We start from the raw sequence: 17,918 nt of genomic DNA, 5'->3' as shown, positions 1-17,918 counted from the left end.
GTTCACCTCTGTGTAAAAGTGAGAATTAAGATAGTGACTTTCACAACACTCAGCAGACAGTTGGAAAACTCATGCTCGTTGTTGGAGAACATTGCTACAAATAATTGCCTCTTCTCCAAGGAAAACACTTTTCATGCTGTTTTAGCACAAATGGCTGCTGGAGTCTGAAACCAGTCCACCTGTCCATCCTACCAAACTGGGAAGTATTTTAAGCACTAAATGATAAAACCAGGTTCCAACTCTTTCTTTGGAAGTGATCTGCTTTAGGCTGACTTTAAAACCTGCTGTAAGTCAGTAAGGTTACTGAAGGCATTGTACCATCTCTCATACAGATGTGCAGAGAGCTGCCACTGCTTGGAAGTGTGAGCATGACAGTGCTCCAGCTGGTATCAGGTACTCCTCAAAGGGCACTTTGCAATAGGTGAAACTAATGACAGGAAAAGGAAAAATTCCAGTTCTAACAAAAGCATACACAGAAGTAGCCTCGCTGCCATGGGTTTTTTTACTAACTAGTGATGAGAGTATCTTTACAGTTAATTTTTACTGACATTTTAAGCACCCTTGAAGGAACATATATTAGAAAGCTAAAAAAAATGAAGAGCTTAGGCTACATTTCTGAATAACCTTTTCCTTTATAAATGCCAAATATCACCCTAACCTAAAAGTGAGATCCCATGATCTGCCTGTTTTCCCAAGTCTGTGTTAAAGTTCTTTATGTGTGGAACAATTAAAATGTTCACTGCAGGGCTCTGATTTTCTCCTTATATAGTTGTCAGAATAAGCCACTCATCACCAAATTTCTGGAACTCATGGAAGGGCCTTTTTAAGATGAAACTGTCAGAAAGGAAGAAAGGTGGCAAAACATTCTGCAGCGAGAGGTAGAATGAACAACATACAGGCTTATCTTCCCTGCACCTTAGAACAAACATAACCGTTCCTGGGTGTGATACGTTTACTTACACAACTTTGTGGTTGGCACTAGTGCACAGGGAAGAACTCTAGGAAAATTCCCTTCATCTCATGATGCTTTCTGGTAAGTGAACTGGCTACAAGAGCTTACCATGATTTTAAGACCTTTTCCCATGTCTACAACTTCTGGTAATCAAATAGGTGGGGTCTGTTACATATTAATATAAAATAAAAAAAAGCAAGCAAAGCAAACTCACACTTGCAGAACATTGTTTTGTCCAGAGTAGCAGCTGTAGCTTTTGCTCTGCTCTGGCACTCGCATTGTCCTGCAAGGCACTGGGTGTAGGTTGATCCTGACAGTTTGAAAGTTACAGCAGCACCACATAAAAACAACCTGAGCCTGAAACTCGAGAGAAGCTTTTATTGTCTGTTCAACTGGCTCTTGTTCCCTAGCTGAAATATCCCAGCTTTTGTGTTAGATTGGTTGTCATTGATTTCCTGCACTTCAAAATGAAACAGCTAATTAATCCGGGTTAATAGAATTAGCAGGGTCTATTACAGTACTTAAGGTAACAACACACTGCTGAACTGTGCTTGTGCCTACACCTTCTCCAACAACCAGCATTCTGGATGTCAGGACACCTCCCACCTGCCTAAGTGTCATGTTCTTTACTGCTGAATACTACTCTGCACAAACATCTAGGTTAGAAAGCACAATATTTAAATTTTAAGAGGGCTTTTTTTCAGAAATAAGAGGTTCACTGAAAGGATAGATCATTTTTTAAAAAGCAAAAGGTGGTTAATTATGAACAGTGTTGCTTTCTCTTTGAGGTATCAGCTGTAGTCAGTTCACTCAGAATACTGTAATAACATGGAGACACTGAAAAATCAGGACAATGCAGAAACAACTGCCTGTGTATGTCAATCTGGTACTAGCATTTGCTTATTTAACACTTTAAAACAATACTATCATTGTTTTGAAAATGGCTTGCAATTCATTAATAGTGTATATATAGTATCATAGAACCATAGTAAGGCAGTTAAATGCTTCCCTGACATCCGATCCCGTCAGATCTCGGACGCTCAGCAGGGTCAGTCCCGGATTAGTACTTGGATGGGAGACCTCCTGGGAAATGCCGGGTGCTGTAGATTCTAGTCCTGAGGACTTCACTGTCACTGTCCAAGCTCGCTCGGCTGTGGCAGATGAACCTCAGGACTTAAACGGTGGGGCCAGTTCTGCGCACGCTGAGCCTCATCTGAAAATCCACTGCGCAGGCTGGAAGGGCACACCCACATGGGGACAGCCCTTCTCAAATCTTCATTCACGAAGCTGAGCCACACACACACAGAATCATAGCAAGTGTGAGAAGCTTTTTCAATTTCCAGTAGCCTCCCAAGAAAAAAGATAAGAATGTTTTTATTAGGCTAAACTGTGCTGCTATGCCACACCACTGGCAGGCACGAGGGGTAAATGAAGACAGACATGAACTGTGTATGAGATAACTTATTTTATTTATTCAATTATCAACTTAATTTTGATGCTAAAAATTGTTGAAAGGCACTTCAAAGAAGGTATTTAAGAAACAAATCCTTATGGTGATCATTCCAGACAAGTCATCAACTTGTATCTGCCATTAGGAACACAACTACCTATAACCGCAAAGTGAAACATTCACAGGTTTTAAGTGGAACGTACTGTCCAGCAGCAAGATTCAATTCTTTTAGACTATTAATAACATTTGTGGAATATTTTAAACACAATATGGTAAAGCAAAGCAAATTACACTTTCAGAGTTCCACAGACAATTTTTTGACAGAAAAAGGGCAAAACTGCCTTTCCCAGTGGTCCTGTATTGAGGAGTCTATTTTCAATTGTGCATGCACTATCGGCATCAGTAGCAGGTACAGAAGAGAAATAACCCACACTTTTCTGTCCTACAGAGACAAAACACCCTGCTCAGATAACAAACCATTTATAAGAGCTGCTCTATCAGCTACTCACTGAAATTTATACTTCTGAAAGCAAAACAGAACAAATGGCAACATGTGAAGAAAAAGTCATTTTTAATATACACCCCCACCAAAGCAAAACTAAGAAAGTGTCCTTAAAGGCAAAAGGTACTAGGAAAAGAGTTTCCACAAAATGGGAGGTGGTGTTTACATCACCAGTGTGTGACCTCTTAAGACCAATACAGACTGCAAAAATTAATTGGAAATGAAAGAAGACTGAAGTTGGTGTTTTTCTGCAAACAAAGATTAATACTCTCCTCTGATTAAGAACAGTGATCAAGAGGTAACTTCTTGGCATTCTCAACCTTTCTGAACTAAAAAACACTTAATACAAGGTTAAAATGTCACTCTGTCACACTAAGGGACTCTACCACATCCACTGCCAAGTAATTTCAAGAAAACAGTTCTAAATTTTCAGATGGATCATTTAAATCACTACACTGCCAATGGCAACGTTTAGGTTTTATAAAATAAAAAACCCTCTTTTAGAAACCAAACCAAACCACAGAGCAATAATCTGCAAGGCCTAAGTGAGCCCATGTTGCTGTGCTTTAGAAAGTCTCTCCACCCGAAATACAGCCTTCCTTGGGCTCCAAAAATGCTTAAACAACCCGTATAATACTTTCTCAAAGCACAAAGACTTGAGAGTGAAATAATAAACTACTGATAGTAGTGTAATTTTGTACATGAAAATTATACTAACTGTTCACATTCCAACCTTGTCTACTGAGACTTCTGAAGGCAGTGAGATACAAACCAATTATTCCAGAGGCATCAGCTCATGGTTATGGCAATACAATTCAACAGAGAACAACGGGCCTCTGTTATAATCAGAGAATGTAAAACCCAATACTTTTCTACCTTCTCTGGAAGGAAAAAAAATCTTTGCAGTGCTGTTAGAAAGGCAAAAGAAATAGATTCAGAGGCCTATGCACAAGGACACTTTAAAACAAAGCAAGAACAGATGTTTGAAGAAAAGGCTACTTGTTTCTCCAAATAGGCCATGCATTTATCACCAGGTAATATGTCCTTAGCCTTATTCCCTTCAGAAATGGAACTTGCCCCTTTATTTTTCCAGTCCCTCTGAGGTCCTGCATGTTGAGGAAAGGGATATCCTGCCCTGCTAAACCTACAAGTCCCAACTGGGCAGCAGCTAAGAATTAGAATTGTTGCTGAGAACAGGCTTCAGCATGAGCTCAGCAGTGACTGGTTTACCTTGCCACCTCAGCAAACAACCTGTGCGGAGCTCAAATATCCCACTATCTGCTTCCTCCTGTCCATCTCAGACTCATGCAGGATGAAACCAGAAAGCCGTAGACAGGGTAAGTCAGGATAGTAAGGAAAATGAAAAGAAAATGATAGGGCAGCACAGGGCAAACATTCAACAAAAATCTGCAGAAAATATGCAGGATTCTGCCTGTTATGGTAGAAAATCTTTTAATCCCCACAGATGGACAGAGGAAGAAATCAGGAATAACGGAACTGTATAGTAGTTCAGTAGGTCTTCTACATGGACTTAATTTACAAAGAGATTAGGTTGGGATCTTGATTTCATTTTATACCTTCCTTAGGTATTCCTGAATATTTTAACTGCATGTTTGAACAATGCCACTGGAGTTATCAATTCCACATGCATTTCACAATGCAACTGGTTTGTGCCACACTTGGGATAAACATTTAACTCAGAGAAGGAGGCAACTCTCAGTATGGTAACATACACTGGCCTCTGGACAAGCAGCCCTCTGACTGGAGCAAACTGAAAACGGTTTCCTTTTTTAAACCAATGCAGTTATGATTTTCTTTTTAAGTCAATTACCATAAAAAAAAGGTTGTGTCCCTACTTCAGAGGCAGCCCTGCTCATGAAAGACCAAGAGATTCAACTCTGCAAGAACTATTCGTTTAATTAATACTATATGAACTCAGCGTACACTGAGGCAGAGAAGATGTATGCAGCATTTCAACACCACAAGCTGTTTCAGTAATTACCATTGCTGCAGAGCAATGGTCAGAAAGGAAGTCACGACTTTACTGTTGGACAGCAGATAGAGCCCCAATCTGTACTAGAACTACCTTTGGAAAAAAAAATCCAGTACTTTATGGTAACATCTTCCAGGAACATCCTGAAGGACAGCAGTAGTAATTAAGGCTGTCTGCTACCAGTATGTGCCCTTTCCAAAACAATGACTGGAGGTAATTAGGTTATCTCCAAATTCATCAATATGATGAAGGTAAAAAGGAATAAAATCATGAACAAACTTTTGTACAACTGTGGAATAAAGACACACTACATGTCATGCTCAATCCCATCCCCCATACTGCTGTTCAGTCGATGTGAAAATGAAAAAACCATAAAGTTTTATATTAATTCTACAAAACATAGATTTGGCCTCTGAAAAAAATCCAGTAATTAAAACACTTATTTTGTCGCACACCAAGAAAGTGTTTCCAGTTAAGAGGCAGAGATACTTATAAAGTAGTGGAGAAAATTAATGCACTTTGAAAGATTCCTGCATTCAGGCTGGCTTACCTGAATAACTATATACTTCAGCTTTGTAAAGAGCAAAATAAGGATCATTAACCACTTTGTACTGAAAAAGATAACAAGAAGCAGATATAGAAGAAATTTTTTTAAAGTGGAGAAAAATTGTTCAGAAAAGGGAAATTTAAGTACTTCAGCCAAATAAACTGGCTTTGCTGCAGTTTTAGAACAGGACTTAGTCATATCTGTAAAATTTCAATCTCTAAGTACAGTGATGTGAAACTTAAATGGAAACAAACTAATTATAACAGTTGCTGAACTAGGTTGTTATAATGCCACTGTAACTTTGCTAAGATACTATTCTTTCTGGTTTACATACAATGTGGCATGGAAGGCAGACTTCTACTTCATAAAGCATCTACCTCGTGTTGAGAAATGCTGGAATTAATTTTTATATCCATTAAACCAACAGGATCAGTTAATAAAAGAAAAAACAAGCCACAGGCAAATATGTAAGCAGCTCACAACACCTCTGAAACTTAACAGTAACTACTTCTAGGTTTCTCCTTCAAACAGCAGTGACCCAACTTCATATTGTTTTGTACAACAGAGATTAAAAATTTTAAAAGTAATTCATAGCAGTGAATTCCATTTCTGAAACAATTCAGATAAATCTTATGTCTGAATTTCTGCCTATTCATAATAACCAGCCTGTTGTTAAGGCAAAGCTGACTTGAGACTCTCACTACTGTGCCTCTTCCTTCCTTTCAGGGCAAGGTACACAATGTAACTTCACGATGTTGATAATACTAGAGAAAGCCACCATGAAGTGTTTAACTGGGCACCATACAATTTCTAATGTTAGAACTGACATAACAGAAGGGAAATAGAGAACAGAAAAAGGAACAGAAATACTGTATGAATCTGTGAACACATCCACTATGGGGTTTTTATACAAATTCTTCCAGGTATTAGTGTGATACAACAATCTCCTACTTCACAGCTTTAGGGCCCCAAATCTTTGTGAGCAGGGCTCCAAGGTCACACTATCCCAAACAGTCAGAGCCAGCACCAGATTCTTGAACACAAAGTGACAGGAAGTACTGACAACTTGATTTGCAAAATAAGGATTGCCAGGAGTAATTTCAGTCCACAAGCTTCATGCACAAGTTTGAGGAGACACTCTACATTGGCTTCTTTTGGGCTTCTTCAAAGTCCAATTATCTGTTAGAATTTTTTTGCTTTAGCTTTTGATTATCTTCCAGTGCTTCATTTTTGCTCTGCTCTTCTGGGTTCTTTGACAAATCAGGATTGTACCGAAACAAATACCCATACGGACGAAGATGATAAATCAAATATTCCAAATGATACATAGTCACAGAATCAACATAGTGGAATGAAACTGCCAGATCAGAGCAGCATCCAGGACCCTGAAACACAAAAACAAGGCAACATAATCAACAAGAACTGCAAAGCATGTCCTGGATTTCAGATCCAGGAAGAATTCAAAGAAACACTTGATTGAATGGTAGAAAATTCACTATCATCAGGCATATTTATACTTCAAAACTTAACGTTAGGCAAGCAAAATACGCCAGACATATCTGTCAACGCATCTTTTCAAAAGAAAACTGACAAAGTCTTTTGCTTCTCTGATCAAGCCAGAGAAAAAACTAGCTGCCCTCAATAATGTCAGAGGTTTCCTGCTTTTCCATACTTAATTCTTGATGTTGCTGTTTAAACAAAACTAAGAAGCAGCAAACAGGCCTAAATATGTCCCATTTATATATGAAGCAATACATGCTTGTTACTTATGTCAGCATCCAGACAGAGCAAAGAAGCAAAATGTGTGTGTGCATGCACCTGAGTGAGTGTTGACACATTACACAGTTTGGCAGCACTGTCAGTATCTAACTTCCTGCTTACAGAAAGTTGTTAACAAATTATTGTGGACTCTTTTTTTAAGTTTATTGATTTCAATGACACTACTAAGCATTTTTAAGAGCTAAAAGATCATTGTTAACATATTTGCAACAACTTACATTTTTTAGCTCAAATTCAGCTTTGAGAATGCTTTTCTGAAGGTTATTTTTTCAGATTCAACTGCAGAGCTGCTAATATTTCAACTCCAATTGGAACGAAGATTAAATACTAAAGAGAATGATTGTTATGTAATTGTTATTCTTTCAATACTTAGTAAGATTTTGATTTTGATACCAGATGAAGTAGTCTCTATCCAAACACAAATATGACAGGACAGGATCAAATAGGTGATTTCCATTATGGATCAGTTACAGATGGAACTGTCCATAGCTCAGCTACCCATACACTGCAGCCATAACTAAAGCTGCTGCCTCCTGACACACTAAATCGTAGCTGGTTGGAGCTACAGAAACACTCCAGCTCCTGAATGCAAGTATAAAAATAGATCCAGCTTTACAATGAAAAGAATGTACTGAACAACTAGACTCTTTTTTTCAGCTTTAATGTGTAAAAAGTCCCAAATCCTCTCCTTGAATTTTTCCATCTATGGTGATCTCAAAGCTCTCTGAAAAATAATTGGTTCCCCATCTCCGCTTTGTTTTTGAACATGGAAATTTCAGAAGGGGAACACTACAGGACAATCTGAAGTTCTTCCTGTGAGAATGTTTCAGTTTTGTTGCTACAATGAAAGAATTAAAAAAAAAAAAGTTTCACCATCTCTGGTTGCCTTCATCTCTACAGAAGGCAGTGGAGTCCAATACAACTATACAAGGAAATCTGACCACATTTCATGTTTTTATTTCCCTCCCAGGCAATATTTATTCTTCTACAATCTTTACAATGCAATTCACTTGCATACACGTTTTAACAACCTTCAATAAAAAAGTGAGGGCAGGGCAGGTTGTGCAGTGCAGCGTTCAAGGCAGGTAACACTGCACAGTCATCAGTGATGACAGAAGGATATTGCAGAATATATTTGAAGGGAAAAGGATGAGCAGCAAGTACAACCACACATACCATTACCCTCCAGCCCTTCCAGTAACTTGGGCATCTCTTACACAATGCTAACCAACTAAAGTCATGAAAATGTCTCAAAATTATGACTATTTCTACAGGTTTTATGCAAAGTTTGCTTTCTTTCAGGAGGCTTTAATGTAACTATGACACACTGTTTGACCCAGCTCTATACAGTGAGCACAGACATCCTGGAATGATCCACACTGGACTCGAATCTCACTGCACTGTTGGGTGGAGATGCTGGGGACACTTTGTGTGAGTTATGGGGAACACAGCAGAATGGACAGTAAGAGTGGTGACATACCACAAACATGTCAAAAAGGTTTCATAAGTTTTGGCTGTCCACAAAATGCAGCAAAACAGCAATACTAGTTTAAGATTCACAAGATCTTCTGGAACATCAGGTTTTTAGCATCAACTTTAGTTGATCAGTGTATTTAACACATCTACAAATGTATGTATCAGAGAATGTCACCAAAAATCTCTTCTAAAATATAGTGAGCTGCTATTAAACTGCTAATTAATACATCACACACTCATACACTTCATAAGATACACTTCACAAAATGAGCACCAGGTTCCTAAGGACTTACCTCTACAGCAGGATAGTAATTGTAATTCCAGTACCAGAATGTTTTTGGTAGGAATCCTCTGATTAAGTGATGTTCTGGAACGAAGGGATGAAAGGTTTCTCTACCACTTGTATCCCTAGAATCTCCTGCTTCCACATTAATGATCTCCATGCATTTTCCTAATGCTAGATCTTCAATAGAGGAACTGTGAGAGCATTTGTTTGTTTTAAATGCAGCAACAAATCTCTTCAGAGCTTCTTTGCTCAGAACATACCCTGCTCCTCCACTCATGTAGCCCTGCTTCACATAAGGCTTAAACCTTCTTCCGAAGTATATTGGTTGTTCTGGACTGTATTTTGAAAGAAGCCATCTCAAATTGTCCAATATAACATATGTATCATCATCTGCTTTCATAAACCAATCAGCATCATCAAAATAATGGTCATATACATATTGAAAAGCTTTAATAGTCTTCCAGTACAGTTGATCTCTGCCTTCTTTGGTTTCCAGGCCCACAGTTGGGAAGTCTTTATTTTCTTCAGAGCTCATAAAAAGTACTTTATTACAGCGTTGGGCCCAAGTGGCCTTAACATGCTTGGCTTTCTTTTCTAGATTTTGAGGTCCAGTCATGACCCAACACAGTATTTTCACCTTCTGATATAGACCCTCTGCAATATTTTTATCCTCATCTATAAAAAAAAGAGGAAAGTTACAAAACAATATTAGACTTGACTGCAACACAAACTAGAAGCAACCTCCCCCCAGATACTGTTTCTAGATAAGAAAAGACATGTAGGCAGAAAAGAGGCTTTTGCTTCCAAATGTACCAGTTATTGAACCTAATGAAAAGTTTCAAAAGGAAATGAGGAACACATTTTTCAAGCTGCCAAAGCATTCATTTCCCTCAAAGAAACATTTTCACTTGATACATACAGAAAGATTTAACTCATGTAAAAGAATATTTCATGGAGAGTGAGATCCACATAACTGGTACTACAAAACATTTCTGCTTATACTTTATGCAACCACAGATCAGATTTCTTTGCAACAATGTTCCACAACTACAAAGTTTGCAGTTTAAATGTGTTTAAATAATCCATTATTTACTGACACCTTCAGCATACGCATTACAGTGCAATTTCTGTCACCCAGGCTGTCCCTACTCAAACACGATGTGTATTTAGGATTTAGAATGAACTCATTTAATGAGATATGTCAAATGTAAATGTACTCCTTAAGGATTAGAAGGGTCTACCTTCTCTGGGAAAATAATCAGACTGCAAGAGAATTTTCTTCTGGCTTTGACAGCAAACTGTGTTTGGACTGCTCCATAATCAGCTTGGCAAGCCATGCCCACAGTGACTCCCTCTGCCCTCCCTCCTGGCCCCAATTCCATGTGTTACTAATCATATCAAAAAGTTAATTTCTTTTTTTATAGCTTTACCTTAAAGGCTAGACCAAAACTTAGAAGTGGTGCAAAATTAGCTCCTTAAGGCTAAAAAGCAATCCAGTCACATCTACAATGCTAGGAAATATATCTCCTTAGCAAAGTTGCCATTTGATGTCAATATTCATTTGAGAAGCTGCTGCTGCTCTAAACAAGACCGGATACAGATGCTGGACAAATAGTTGGACTCTCAGAAAAAAAACCCCACTACTGTAATAAAAATGTAAACAAAGAAAACCAGTAGAACTTCAGTTATTTAGATATAACCCGAACATGGGGAAAGTGAAAGTAAATGATTCATACAAATTCTTGGCAGTGAAGAAAGCAACATTTTGCAATGTATGAAAAGGGAGCACATTAATTAGCCAGGTGTAACAAAATACCTTTATGCTGTCCAGTGTCTGCATTGAAATTCATTTGTCCTTGAAGCTGATTGTTATCAGTATCTGCTGAGTGTTGACCATGTGGATCATTATGAAGGACATGAGGCTGGATCTTAACTTGCTCTTCTAGTATAATGCTGAACAGAAGATAGCAGATGAAAAATCCTATTGCTGATCCGAAAGTGAAGGTTAGAAGGTTCATCAAAGACTTAGAAGAGGCCATCTCCTGAAGGTAACACACTGTCAAAACCAAATGAAAAATACATTAAGTTTAAAGGCACTTAAAACAGAAATAAAATCTAAAACTATAGGAAGAAATAAAGGACTAAATCTCTGAAAGCAGCAAGCTCGGTTCTAGCTCAGATTCAGCTCCCTTGGGCTTGCACAGAAATTTAAGTACAGTAGCAATGCCAATATCCATGTAAAATTGTACATCCACTGGTAAGTTTAGTGCAAAAGGCCTACCACATATTCTTTAGCTTAAAATCAGAAAGGACAGTAATACACCACAATAGTGGCTCTACATAAAAACCCTATTCATTATATTTATACAACATTTATACAAGAATGTATACAATAAGTTCAGTAGCTCCATAAAACCGTAATGTATGTTGACTTTTATTCTCTTCATCCCACAAAATGTAATACCTAAGTCTTCTATGAAGCTAAAAGATAATGATCAACAGGTCAAGATACAATCTACAGGTCAAGAAACAATGTGGTCACACGATGTTCTTAAAACTCCAGGAGTGAGCATATTACAGGAATTCTTTAGCAGATGTCAACCACAAGCAGGCTTTGAAGAGTTTTAAAAGCACATCTAGTCCCAAATTAGGGCATTTTCCTTACACTTCTAAGAAATACTGAGGATAGACTTTCAGAAGAATTTTCACAGAGAAACACCCATTTTTAAAAGGAAGAGAAGAAAGTGCATCAGCCTTAAGGCCTCTGCTACACCTCAAAAACTTGTATTCCAGTAATAAAAACCCCCTTCATTTCAGCCACACCCTTGCTCCTCAAAAACTAAAGGACTTGACTGACTGTCTTTATTAAACTTTATACATCCAAAACAAGTGTGAGTTTTAACATATTAAATACTTGAAAATCAGATTCAAGTTGATGAGGCCTGAGAATTTTTCATCTTTGCAAAGAGTTGTGATATTTTCTAATAACTCATGACTGAACTACAAAAACATTGACTGCTAAATATATACTGGATTCAAGCCAGAGCCTTACAAATAAGTCGATGATGTTCCCTCCATTATGATCATTATTAATGACAGTAGGCAGAATCCAATTAAGTGCGTTAGGGAGCTAAAAAAAGAAAATTATGGAATGTACAGAGCATCAATGAAATCCATCGATCAGAGAAGACCTGCAGCCACCAAAACAACTTGTTTAGCCTGCACCCCATTCTCTCATTGGCGGTGCAGTCTATTGGAAACAGGGTCCCCAAGCAAGCTGCAAGAATGAATCACTGCGCAGCGGCACACACTCCAAAGTCCAGCTGTCTGTCTGTCTGTCTGTCTGTCCTTTTGCCTTCCTGAAGGGCAAACAGAGAGGACAGAATGCAGGTGTGCACGTTGTTAGGTTGGCACTTTCAGAAATTCATGCAGATCAAGATTTGAGAATGAAGCAGCTCTAACATGTGACAATGCTTTTCTTTCTACACTGCTAGAAAAAGGAAAGAAAATTGAAAACAGAACTTGAAGCACAAAATAAAAATCAAGAAATGTAAGGTTGTGTAAAATTCACATGATTGTGGTTGATGAGGAGCTGTAGTTCTTCAACATGAGAAAGCACATTATGGAATTTTTAATCACCTGTTATCTTACCTCAATTCAGTGCTGCATCTTGGTCAAGACAAATGATTGCCTTTAGACATCACATCTCAAAGTATAAAATTGACTATAATGATTTGTGATGCACCTTGAAAAAATTACTTGGTTTCCACTTTATTTGTATTCTTTTATAACACTAAATTTAGAAGAAAATATGAGGATTCTGAGCAGCCTATGAGACTGCAAAGGCTCCATTGCAATAAAATCATTAGTTTTTTGGGTTTGCTTTCCCTATCTATCACCACAAAGTACCCTCAAAATTTGCCATACACAACGGGAGATGGCCACAATAAAATCTTCCTTCAGGATATTAAAAGGGGTCAAAAAATAAAAACCCATGCATGCACACAGTGTAGCTACAGCACTCTCTGGAAGAAAAGGTCTCCATTGTTCTACTTTTCATTATTAGGTGTCTCTCTCCCATACAGTTTCAGTTATCTGCTCTAACAACTGTTAAAATTACTCTTGCTTGGAGAGAAAAAAAGAAAATCACTTGAAAATAACTGCTGCTTATTAAACTATGGAATTAAGTTACATAGGATTCTTTAGGAAAAAAATTAAATGTATTGGAAATGCTAAAAAATAAAAAGTGCATTCATCACATTGGGTGCTCTGTCAATCAGAAGCTGATCTGGCAGTACTTCACACACAAAGAGGATTTCTCAGAGCAGGTAGATAGTTGTACTTCATATTTGATATGAAATGCCTCTAGTTACAGTTTTCAATCTAAAATAATCTGCTTATTGTTCTATCAATTTTATACCAACAGACTGGATCACTATAAACGTGTGTGGGTGTATATCCATATGTTTATAAAACTCTAACAGTAAACTGGACAGAAATTTTCATTTTTTAATATTATCTTGATATTTGTCATAAATAGTCTTTAATGTGACCACAGAGATAACCAGACACTACAGCATTACACTACAACCAGAAAATTTCTAAAAGGATGGTCAGTTGTTATTATAATAAGCACCTCCACTCAGACTCTTTGTTGCTATTCTTTTCAACACAGGGATTTAGTCAGGGGAAAGACACGCAAAACGTACATTGCCAGGATGGACGAGGTTTTGAGCACCCTGATCTAATGAAAGATACCCCTGCCCGTGACAGGGGGTTGGACTAGACAGTCTTTAAAGGACCCTTCCATCTCAAACCATTCTGTGATGCTACGACTCTATGACATTCAGAGAAGGAAAAGGTAATTGCAAAACCTACCAGATCACTGAAAGATCCCCATTTTTATTAGTATTTCTAATTTTACTTCTTGGGTTAAAAAAAGACACTATATAAAAGAACACCTATAACAAAAGGCTAGGTTTGAATTTAATTTATGCTCCATTACTCTATCATGGCAGCCTTAACATATGTAGATATTTAGATATTCATGTAGATAGCCCTATTCATATCAATCAGGCCACCATATGTTTTCAGATTCTGTCACAACATAACAGTCATTTTAGATTTGGCTCCAAATTTAAGTTTTGCAAGTCAGTGATTTCTACATCTTCAAGCTTACAAAAAACATAAATTTTCCTGTGCTAGGGGCTGCTGAACCCAGCGGTCCACTGCAGACAGTGCTGCTGCAACTCCACGTCCTCAGATCCAGCCAGGCTAAGAATATATTCCCATAGTTATGCACGCAAAGATGCATGGCTGACCACACAGATCAACACAAGTGTTCATGCAAACACAAACATGGTCTGGCCTTAAGCTGCTCTTCTCCTTAGCTGACCAGGACAAAAGTCTGTTAGTGGGAAATATACATGTCTATGAACAATGTGGATCCCTTCAGTAACTGATTTCAGAGCCTCAATCTATTCAGGAGCCAACTCTGAACCCTCAACCTCCCCAGAGCCCTACTCTATTGTCTAATTGAAGAACCACTGATCTGACTACCTGCCCCACACTTAGAACTGCCTCAAAACCTGGCTCCCAGGCCTCTTAAATCTACTCACTGGATAGCCCTGAATGATAGTCACCAGCAACCACACACTGGCATACTTACCAAGACAATACACGTGCAACCCAGTCTCCCCAGTTATAAGCAGTCCTGACACACCAGCCTCTGTGACTTATGAACTTCACTCCAGCTCCTGGCATTTAGACCCTCACTCCAATCTCTTCAATTGCTGGCACACCAGACACAGAAGACCCTACTTACCATGTGTCCCTATTTACTGTGTGTCTCCAATTGCTGCCACATATTGCTCAGCATGCACACATAAATGCAGCAGAGTCCTCTTGTCCAGCAAAACAGTTAGAAGGGCAGCTTAATGAGAAAAGAGGACAGGCATAGCACAGTCAAACATACTGATCAACTACTTGTTTCCAACTGACCAGGCCCTTTATCTTATCCTTTTATTTTCCTGTATTTGTTTCCTTCCTTTAGTCCCACCCCTGAGCACTACATAAATTTTGTACACTCACAAGACACTTTTCTCCTACATCCCAAAATATGGCCCTTATTTTCTAGGTAGTTAGCCCCCTCAATCTTGTGAGCTGCTCCACACAGCCTTCCTGGTGACTTCTCTTGTTTCCTGTCACACCTGGGCAGTGGGGCTGGTGGCTCTCCAGCGACAGAGCTATGGGCTGCTTCCTCCAATGAGACTGAGTCTTGCCTGTCCCCACTGTGCAGTCCTGGTGATGGGCTTTTGAACATATTAATCTAAATTACTGCTCTCACTCTGTAACAACAGCAATAAGGTCACCCTCCCAAGTGAATGGAAACTTAGGAATAACTATGCAATATGAATATATGATAATGGAGCTTGTCCCATTCCCAAACATTCAAAAGGAAGCCACCCAACTACCTTTAAAATTAATACTTTTACACAATCTTGGACCATGTAAGTTTCTGAACTTGCTCAAAGAGGTAACACATTCAACAAAAAATGAAACAAAACAAAACCCTGGATCCAACTAACCATCAAATCTAGGATTTTGAAATTTACAGAATGTGGAACATAACTCTGATTTTGCACATGTTTATCCCAGTATCATTCCATAATCACTTTAAGATTTGATGAATCAACTATGAGAAATATAGTTAAAACTACATACATAGCTGGCTCTTTCTTGTATTCCTTATTTAAGGAAGCGAGGGGAGAGCTCTGAGGCCCCAACATGAAACAGAATGTAAATGTCCTTGGAGAACTGCATAATTAGGAATGAAATTGATCTGTACTACCATGTGCTTAACAGTCAAGCAACACATCTGACTAAATCAAGTCACAATGAAGAAAAAACCTATTTAGCTGTGCAATGCATAGAAAGGTCCTTTGCTCACTAAGCAACACCTATTGTGAGGTGCCTTATATATTCATATGCTTCTAATATGCACAAGTTGTACATAATGCTGCCTGCACCAAGAATTACTGTGAGCTGCTGCAGCTTCCTATCGACTAAGTACAGATTATACTTTTTCACTTAAAAAAAATTAAATAGCTAATGCTGTGAGCATTTCTTTGGTGAGAAACTCTTCCCATCAAAAAACTCCTTCCTGTTCTACAAAAAAATACAAACTACCAAAGCAAGGCACCAAACGTAAGTGGCCAACAACTGCACTGAAATGAGACGTGCAACAATCCCCAGCACAGGTGAGCGGAAAGAAAGACTTGGTAACCTCCTTCCTCATTCCAAAAGCTGACACCCTCCTTTGGCAACAAGTGCCCGTGCCCGCGACACGGCTCCCCAGACCTCTCCCACCCCACCCAGCCTTTGCCAAGGACGTCAGCCCAGGAAGTCCCTGCTGCGGGGCCGGCAGCAGCGATTTCCCCCTCCACAGGCACCTCGCTCCCTGCGCTGGTCTCCGAGGCACTGGCGCTGTTCCAAGGAGCCCCGTCCTGCGGCGCTTCTCCTTCCCAGGCGGGCAGCCGGGCACCTGCTGCCCCGCACCGCGGGCACCCTGCCCACCCTGCGCAGCGCCCCGGTCACCTCCTCCCGCCCCGTCACCAGAGGGCGGAGGCCCCTCCCGCGCCTCCCTGCGCGTCGCCCCCGCGGGCGGGACGGTGTCCCCCGAGGCCTGACCGCCCCTCCCGGCCCGGCCGGTCCCCCCGTGCCCTCCCTCACCTCGCAGGCCGGCGCCGTCCCGGCGCGCGATCAGCCGCGCGGCGGCGCACGAGCACACGCTGGCAGCGCGCAGGGCAGGAGGCCGAGCCCGAGCGCGCCGCCGGACCCGCCGGACCCGCCGCCCCGGGGTGCCGGTGGCGGTGCCGGCCCCATCCCGCGGCCGCCCCGCGCCGCGCTGCGCGCCCGCCCCGGGGCCGGCCCGGGGAGCGGCCCCGCCCCGCCCCTCCGCCCGCTCATTGGGCGGTGAACGCCTGGGGGCGTGGCCTCACCGGCGCGCGCGCTCTTAACCCTTTTCCCGCCGCAGCATCTCCCGCCCCGCCGCGTGGCAGCGCGCGGGCCCCGCCCGCTGTGTCCCTCCCTCCCTCCGCGGGGACGGGAATGGGCCCGCTCTTCCCGCTCCGCTTGTCCGCAGGGAGTGCGGCCGCGTCGTTGGGCCAGGCTGCGAGTACTCCCGTGTGGGGAGGCCCTGGCGGCGGTGGCGGGAGGGGGCCGGCGCCCCCGGGCCGCAGCCGCAGCGTGAGAGCAGCGGACCGCTCGGCTGGCGCGTTCCGCGGCTCGGTCAGGGCTTCACGGGGTGCGGGGAAAAAATGTCTCCGGGAAACGGGGAGGTTGCGGGACGGACGGGGGAGCGCGGAGCGGCACCTTCCCCGGAGCATTCAGGGGTCGGTGAGCGGCAGAGCGCCCCAGCGGTGCATCCCCGGGCACGACCAGCAGCGAAATGCCCCGGGCAGGGCTGTCCGTCCGCCCTTCCGCGAGTTACCTTGCCTGTCTGGAGGCGGCTGTACGGGACGCTCAGGCGGGGCTGCAGAGCTCCGCTGCGCTCCAGCCCGTCATTCCCTCACTTCAGCCGGTCTGGAGCTGCTGCTCTTCCAAAATACCATTAGGCAACTGCAAGGGATGTTGCTAGGATACCGAGCCCGCTGCAATAGCTCCTTATCTCCCTGTGCTACCGCTGCCTACCTTTCCAACAGCTCTGACGTTTCTCTCTCGGTGTCTGTCCTATTCTATTTAAATAAGAGAGATTGTAGGTTTAAAAGGTGTTTTTCATTACAATGTAGCCGAAGGATAGAATTTTGCAAGCAATGGGTAGTTAATGCACCTCTGCAGTTAATAGGTTGAGGATTTGTGTTATGTTTTGGGTTTTGGGGGGCAGGGGTTGTATTGCGCTTCTGTAAGTACTGGGTGCAGGTACGTGTGAACAA

At 41.2% G+C, this 17,918-nt stretch overlaps 1 protein-coding gene across 3 annotated transcripts; it reads right to left on the bottom strand.

The window, feature by feature from the left end:
• Window positions 1-2,402: 2,402 nt before the first annotated feature.
• C1GALT1 (core 1 synthase, glycoprotein-N-acetylgalactosamine 3-beta-galactosyltransferase 1) lies at window positions 2,403-17,571 on the bottom strand. Of its 3 annotated transcripts, none has more exons than XM_071560767.1 (4): window positions 17,477-17,571; window positions 10,802-11,041; window positions 8,993-9,660; window positions 2,403-6,829 (listed from the first exon to the last, which is right to left on the bottom strand). In XM_071560767.1, the coding sequence occupies exons 2-4, from the start codon at window positions 11,022-11,024 to the stop codon at window positions 6,620-6,622; spliced, it is 1,101 nt and encodes a 366-aa protein (XP_071416868.1). In that variant the 5' UTR covers window positions 11,025-11,041; window positions 17,477-17,571; the 3' UTR covers window positions 2,403-6,619. The 3 variants fall into 3 exon arrangements, with proteins under 3 accessions (XP_071416868.1, XP_071416869.1, XP_071416867.1); XM_071560768.1 differs by lacking the exon at window positions 17,477-17,571 and adding an exon at window positions 16,717-16,914; XM_071560766.1 differs by lacking the exon at window positions 17,477-17,571 and adding an exon at window positions 14,810-14,911.
• Window positions 17,572-17,918: the final 347 nt, after the last annotated feature.

The sequence above is a fragment of the Pithys albifrons genome, chromosome 7 (genome assembly GCF_047495875.1).
Source record: "Pithys albifrons albifrons isolate INPA30051 chromosome 7, PitAlb_v1, whole genome shotgun sequence".
Classification (NCBI taxonomy): Eukaryota; Metazoa; Chordata; class Aves; order Passeriformes; family Thamnophilidae; genus Pithys; species Pithys albifrons.
The sequence above is the reverse complement of the archived record's forward strand: the minus strand, read 5'-3'. Positions and strand labels throughout refer to the sequence as shown.

What these genes read in the sequence shown, in the direction of transcription:
- C1GALT1 (XM_071560767.1), bottom strand. Translation starts at nt 11,024, where the DNA reads ATGGCCTCTTCTAAGTCTTTGATGAACCTTCTAACCTTCACTTTCGGA. An exon ending in AGACACTGGACAGCATAAAG is followed by an intron (nt 9,661 to 10,801) that starts GTATTTTGTTAC and finishes TTTTTTTTATAG; the next exon opens with ATGAGGATAAAAATATTGCA. An exon ending in ATTACTATCCTGCTGTAGAG is followed by an intron (nt 6,830 to 8,992) that starts GTAAGTCCTTAG and finishes TTTGTGTTTCAG; the next exon opens with GGTCCTGGATGCTGCTCTGA.